We start from the raw sequence: 7,635 nt of genomic DNA on the forward strand, positions 1-7,635 counted from the left end.
TATATATATAAATACAATTAGGAATAGTACAACATTGAGTTCTGCCTCTTCCATTGTTTTCGTGTTTTCCATGTATTTACTACAGATGGACGTCATGCAGAGGAAAGTGGATCCAAGTCCAGAACACGGAGTCGACGCAGTCCAGACAAAAGTTCCCGTAGTCCCTTGAGGAATAGCACTCTGGACAGCAACGCCAGGAAACTCAGTGCAGTGGAGTTCAGAGAACCACTCGTTTCATACAGGTTAAAGCTGCAAAGAATTAATACGTTAAAGCAGAAGTGTTTATTTGCAACCAGAAACTGCAATAATAATGATTATAGGTTTTTTTCTTGGAAATCCTCTTATGCTCTTCACTTTAAACTGACATTTTATTTTTAAACTGACTTGTCTTTTTTGTTGTTGTTTTTAATATAGGGAAGCATCTCCGCTGCCAGTGTCCCAGGCTCACTCTGAACCAGAAGTCCATTTGTTACCGACAGAGGTGGGCTTCCCTCAGGCTGACTTTGCTCTAAGCCAGCTGGTTTATCAGCGTGACACCCGAGACATGCAGACTGCAGACCTGGACACCCCACATTCCTCAGCTGTAGACAGCACATCTGTACGCTACCTCAATGACCTGTCTGCTCTCAACGCCATTCACCAACCTGACCAAGCCCCACTAGGTTCAGAGGTCATCCCCAGAACACATTTACAGGCCGAGACATCCCAGACTTCCCTGACATCCATCACCGGTTCAGTCACAGCTTCCATAAGGCTGGAGAACATGCGGCGTCGGCAACCTGATGAAAAGCTAGAAAAGCTGAAAGAGAGAATCCGCAGACAGAGGGAACATTTGGAGGAGACAGAAGAAAGAAACAAGCTGCTGGGATACTTGGAGCAACCTGTGGGTATTGGAGCGGCAGCACATAGTACCACAGTACCTACTGCTAAAGTTCGGAAAGTGGCCCCAGCCCCTCCAGCGCCCATTTACAAAGGTAAGTTGACTACAGAGAGGAAAGGTAGCAGATTCAAATAGGGCTGTGACGGTCGCCGTGACGCGTGGTCGCTTGACACCGCGGTTGTCTACTGCCACCGGCGATAGTGCACGTGACGTCACGCACTCTTTAACAAGCATAATACGAAGTTTTGTATACAAGAGTAATAACAGTAGCGGAGCAGTGAACCGTGTCTACACTGGACGCGACACCACCGCGTCGCAACAGGTTGAGTCTGTCTAGTGTCTACACAGGACATTTGAACTCTGTGTCAGTACCTCATAAATAGAACGAGGCAGTTTACTGTCGGGGATTTGTCATGTCGTGCTGCATTCAGTGTAGCATCACTGATTATAATGAGTTTTATAGTATTTTGTCGCGCCGCGTCCTGTAGACAGGGTGTATTTAACTTTTTTATTTAGGCTACTTTTTTGTTTAACTGTATTATTTCTTTGATATTTATTTTAGTGTTTTGCAGGCTGCGTATTCACTGACTGAAGTGCTAAAATAAACACGAGCTGACGAGTTAAATCGGGTGCTTTGATATGAAAGGATACAGGCTACAGCGCGCCGGCGCCTTTGTGTGTGCAATTGAAGAGCCTGCCACCATCACAGCCCTAGATTCAAACCCCGAAAGGGCTTTCACCATTGAGCTTGAGCGAGGCACTTAACCATAGGTTGCGCCGTCCCAGTAATAGCTGTACTCGAAAATACTTAGGATAAATGATTGTTTGGTTTTATGAGGTTGTCGAATGAGAGGAAGCTCACTTCTGTGTTTTCTCGTTTTTTAGGCTTCAACACCAGTGAGACTAAGATTCGCACACCTGATGGGAAAGTGTGGGCAGAGGAGGACTTCCAGAACTTAAGCAGGGAAATATACAAAGACCTGACAAAACAGCTTACAGGTATACATAGTTTTCCAGAATGTTATAATATGTAGTATAATATAATAAAAAAGTATACATTATTGTAATATCTTTATGTAAACATTACAAGAAGTACAGCAATACAACAACAGAGTAGCCACAGTATTTAGCCTGTGCTATAAGAAACATCACATTCACACTACGTGAGTGGTGTAATTAAGGTACTCAAAAAAATGTTACAGTATCTCGATCATACACAGTTCATTGGTTGTCATCTTAAGTCACTGATGCTATAAATATGTTTTACATTTGAGTCATCCTCTTGATTTCAGCCTAATTGCAGCGTAGTGAATTGTGCATTTATTTATTTATATGGAATTAAAATGTTTATCCATTTATGTGTTGGAGCTCAAATGTGTTTTACTGCCCTCTGACTCAGGAAGCATGAGTAATGAACAGGAATTAGGACAAAAACACTGTTTTACCTGCCACTCAAAGCAGATGAAACAACTTACAGAATTCATGTGTTTCTACCGGATTGAAGTATGGTCAAAAAGTATGCTTAATCCAAAGCGCTCTTGGACGATGACTTACATGCTCCTAATTGGCTCAGAGTTTCCAGGCGTACTGCCACAGCCGTAGTTACCAGTTTTCATGTCAGCCCAGACTGTTCTTAGGAGTTTTCTTCAAGGTTATTTGTAAGGATGGCATCAGTTAGCTTAACCATTCCTTAAAATAGCATTATGGAACAAGCTCATTTATAATATGCATAACAATGCTGCTTAATCCCTGTTGGCCTACTATAGATTTGAGTTGCTGTCATTAAAGAGGTCATATGGTACACATTTGTAGCAGTCCATTTTAGTTGTTTTATAATTATATAAGGATTCTTGCTTCACAGAAAAATCTAATTTTTGTTTTAGATGTCCATTTTCCATACTCAATCTGTTCCATATTTTGAATTGACATTAACAGATTAAAACGGGTAGTTTGAACGTATTTACGAGAATGAATCAATCATCCGTCTTAGGGTTGTGACGGTGAGGAAATTTTCCCACCGGTTAATCGACGTGTGACAACGTCTTAATGTGCTCATACCAACTAGATGTCAAATTAGTTTAATGATGGTCTTTAGGACACTTAAGGGCAATTACAAGTGTATTATATAATTTTGAAAATTCACAATATTTAATTTTATATTGTGAATATTCATTGAATCATTGAAGTTTTACCTGTTTTACTCTTATAACGGGCAATTTGATGAATACTGATTAGTTATTGATGTGTAAATATGGGCGGTCGTGTGGTCATTATGCATGGTTAAAGGGGTCATATGATGCGATTTCAAGTTTTCCTTTCTCTTTGGAGTGTTACAAGCTCTTGGTGCATAAAAATAATGATCTTTAAAATAGCATCATATGACCCCTTTAAGAGTGTAGTGTAATGAACAGCAGTGCAATTTTGGTATTATTTATAATATAGTTTTTATTTATATTTTGGATTAGCATTTAATTTTATGCTTAAGTTGTTTCATTTTAGGGTTTGATTGTGCTTTTGTGTTTTTATTTTATTCAAATATTACTATTTAGGTTTAACTTATTTTTATTTCAGTTTTAGTTTCATATATTTCCTCTTAGTAATTGTAGTACTTCAACTTAAACATTTTTCAGTTAGTTGCCAATGTAACATTTCTAATTTCTCATCTATCGTTGACATTTTATTTCAGTTTTATTTCAAATAAAATGTTTTTAATAGTTTCAGTTAATGATAATAATCCTGATCCTCAACCAATTTAATCTTCTCTCTCTGTCCTTCACAGCAGAGAGCACAAAACCAAAGCAGAGGCCTGTAGAGCGAGAAAAGGTGAAAGAGAAGAAACCATCCAAACCTGTTAGGAAAGTACACAGATCTTCCTCTGCACCGGACTCAAATACTAAACCAGGTCTGAGTTCTCTTTGTCATTTGTCATCCTGTCTTTTTTACACTCTGTGTGTTTCTCAAGCAAACAGCTGGAGCTTATTTAAGCAAATGATATTGAAATTCAACATCTGAATGCACATATAACAGTGCTTAATTGTAGTTTTGCATATGACGATCACAATCTGAACTGAAAATGTGCAAATGCTCTGCTGAACACACACACACATGCTGGCAGCCCTGTGTGAGCCTCTCTTGACCTGCCAGCGTTACTGTGCCCTGTTTTCTGCAAGACATTTTTGGAAACAGACGTGTGTGTTAATGTCCATCTGCAAGCACAAGCTAAGTCTCTTATCCCAACAGAAATTTCTAGAATGTGTAGCATGCAGATTAACAGGATAACTGCGGCAACAGTGACGCAGGAATGCTTGATGTGTCCCAGCTCAAACCGCTGTGGACTTGCTGACAGCTGGAGAGGTGTCAGTCTAGTCACGACAGGATGGAAAAGTGAAATCGGACTCCTTCCACCCTTCAACTAGTTTATCCTGTGCACCCCTAACTTCAGAAATAGTACTTAGTATTTCTCATGGTGTCTCTTAGTTTAACTCAGTTAAGAAGGTGTAAAACATAGGTTTGTATGTGAGTGCATATGCTTCTAGCTGCACAAACTATATTTTATTTGATGCATTCCAAATGTGTGCAATGCAAAAGACAATTCAAGTACACACTGAATTAATCTCAACATTGCTGCAAACAGACATTAACGTGAATTGACAGTTTGTGTCAATTGTCAGAGGGTGAGAAATGTATTACAATTTGATCTTGCTAACATTTTTGTTTTTTATATCATGCACAGATTAATCATGCACAGTAAGACCAGAATCATTTATTAAATACAGTCAATTTTACATTCCCGCTATCATTAAATGCGAGCGGGTGGTTTTCTCTGGAGAAAGATAATTTTTACCAGGAGGGTTGGATTAATTAAACATCTGTGTGAATGTGATTCAGTGCAGCTATTCTGTCTCTTTATTATTAGTTACTTTTGTCATACTTTCCTTTCTGCCTTAATCACACTTGTTTAAAAAAAAAAAAGTACAAGTTAATTATGGACCAACTGTAGTCTCAAGGTATCTGCGTAACCTGTCTCCATAGCAATCAGCACGTCATCGTGGCGAGATGGGCAGAAGCTGGTGAAGATGATGCTGGGGCCACCGCCACGGTTACACAGAGAGCCTCGAGTGAAGTCCTCGGAGACACAGATGAGAACAGGTGAGAGGATGATATATTTGCCAGGCTTCGCTCCCATCACCATGCTGACCGTTAAAGTTAAACCGAACCACAAACAAAACTTAAAATATCTATATTCATTTTGCCTTAAATGTCTCGAGCTATTTGGTTTTTGGCTTGTCATATTTTGAATGCCCAACCAAATTATGTCCTTGAGGTGTTTTGAATTAGTTTAGTTTATTGCCAACCGTTATTAAAGACTACATTTGTTGCAAAGCACTAGTGTTCCAGAAGCTAGTAGCCCAAGTGTCAGGTCTATTAATAAATAAAGATTCAGACAGTCTCCCCGCATTGGTAAACTTTGCTGCCCAGTGACCATAATGAATAGGGTTCGACTGGGTGTTTCTGATTCACTGCACAAGTCGACCTGATTCCTTCCACAGTACTGCTGTCCTCCACACACGCAGGGCTGGACCCAGACTTTATACAGCCACTCTGATACTGATTTATTGGACTGCAGAGACGGAAATGCTCAATGCTGTATTGATTTAAACATTATATGCAAGCAACTGCTGAAGGGGATGTTTTTCCAGTTCAGACATAAATACAAGGCCTGTGACGTAAAAGTGTTGTGTTTTGTTTGTCGACTTATTTATGTATTTTTTTAAATGCTCGATTTAAACACATATGTATTTTTTTTTTTTTACATTTAATCATTTAGCAGATAATTTTATCCGAAGCGACTTACAAATGAGGACAAAAGAAGCTCAGATCGTTCTCATAAGAGCACCTAGAAATTTGTTTTGCATTTTGCTCTGAAACCGGCAGTGCGTAGCCTCGATTTATGTTTTTTTCTTAGAATGGAAATATTATACAGTATTACAGTTTGTCGATCTAAAACGGTGATTGTGTATTAACAGCTGTCAACCATGTCGGTGCGCAAATGAGTGATCTAAAATTATTTACCCAGCACATTTTTTTTATTTTGGTCGTGCATGGTCACCTGCGCACCACTTATGCTCTATATATATATATATATATATATATATAATATATATGTGTATGTGTATATATATATATGTGTATGTGTATATATGTGTATGTGTATATATATATATATGTGTATATCAGTCTGGCGAGTAAACTAAAAAATTTTATATATATATAATATATGTGTGTGTGTATTTATTTATTTATATACATTAATAAACATTAAGTATATATATATTGTGGGAATTCATATAACTTCTTTCATGTTCTTGGCGTATTGAAATATTTGTAAAACAAAGTGTCAAATAATATAAATTTGGTTTCCTGTTTGCCTCTCTCCATCTTTTCCTGCAGGACCCGGTCCCCGTTCCAGCTCTGATCCTCGTCTTGAGCGTAGCCGGCGTTCAAGGCCCACTAGTGCAGAAAGACCTCGCAATCACGTTCTTCCAGAAGAGCCAGCTGGACCTTCCAGATCAACAGAGGGTGATAGAAGAAAATCTCCCAGCACAGACCTTCTCTCAGCAGACATCCGTGGCATCCTAGATGACCTGCAGCTGGAGGAGGACAGCAGCAGGAGGGCAGAAGCGCCCCGCTCGAAAGTCCATGCCTCAACCAGAGTTTCTCGTAGTGCCAGTCCTGCCAAGACTACCAAGAGAGCAGATCCTCCTGAGCATCCCATGGCAAAGAAGCGGCACTATGACGCAGAAGCGGTGCGACTGTATATTGCTCAAAAACAAGAAGAAAGGAAAAAACGGCAAGCAGAGGAGAGGAGGGCTCAGCGGGAGGAAGAAGAGAACAAGAATAAACGCCTACAGGAGCTTTACAGGAGACAACGAGCAGGGGCCACCAAGGGCCCAGTCACACCTGAAGGTCCAATAAAGAAGCGGCTCCAGGAAACATACACCAAACTTCTGCTGGAGCAGACTCAGCTCAGAGAAGAGATCAATGGCGGTGCCATAACAAACATAGTCCAGCAGGTAAACCTTTATTGAACAGCATTTTTGCAGTTAAACATCTTGTCGAACTTATTATTTAAGATAATACAGCTATTATATTTTATTATATTGTTAAATAAAAATGCTCAAATATTTTGAGTGGTTTTTGAGAAAAGTAATTATATTAAATTGACAGTTTTAAGGTACACCAGCAAGTTTGTCATCAGTCATTTTTTTTAAATTAAATTGATTGTGACAATAAAAGTGACAGTAAAGACATTTATAATGTTACAAAAGATTTCTGTTTCAAATAAAGGCTGTTCTTTTGAACTTTCTATTCATCAAAAAAATGTATCACAGTTTCCACAAATATATTAAGGAGCACAAATGTTTTCAACTTTAGTAATAATTAGTGGTTGACCGATATATCGCCTCGGCCGATATTTGGCATTTTTCAAATATCAGCATCAGCCGATAAGTTTTTCTGTTTGGCCGATGTGTTCGAGGCGGGACTTTTATTTTGACTGCGGCAGCGCCTGCGCACAGTGTTCACATTCTCCTTGTTTGCTGTTGTCATTAATAGATCTGTCTTAATACGGACAGAAATCTGTCTAATAATCAGAAAGAACTGTTAAACAAAATAATTAAAATGTATACAAAAATTATTATAACGATTGCTTTCATATTATTAGTGACAGAAAGGCAAACATCATAATACTTTCT

General features: G+C 38.8%; 1 protein-coding gene across 1 annotated transcript in view; it reads left to right on the plus strand.

The window, feature by feature from the left end:
• LOC107755286 (centrosome-associated protein 350-like) overlaps positions 1–7,635 on the plus strand; it is a 34,980-nt gene that overhangs the window by 2,516 nt on the left and 24,829 nt on the right. The window contains exons 2-7 of the mRNA XM_016572034.1: positions 86–242; positions 415–974; positions 1,766–1,879; positions 3,660–3,782; positions 4,913–5,029; positions 6,332–6,954. Of these exons, the coding sequence (XP_016427520.1) occupies positions 86–242; positions 415–974; positions 1,766–1,879; positions 3,660–3,782; positions 4,913–5,029; positions 6,332–6,954 (1,694 nt within the window). The remainder of the gene's footprint in view (positions 1–85; positions 243–414; positions 975–1,765; positions 1,880–3,659; positions 3,783–4,912; positions 5,030–6,331; positions 6,955–7,635) is intronic.

The sequence above is a fragment of the Sinocyclocheilus rhinocerous genome, unplaced genomic scaffold (genome assembly GCF_001515625.1).
Source record: "Sinocyclocheilus rhinocerous isolate Xijiao unplaced genomic scaffold, SAMN03320098_v1.1 scaffold2637, whole genome shotgun sequence".
Taxonomy (NCBI): Eukaryota; Metazoa; Chordata; class Actinopteri; order Cypriniformes; family Cyprinidae; genus Sinocyclocheilus; species Sinocyclocheilus rhinocerous.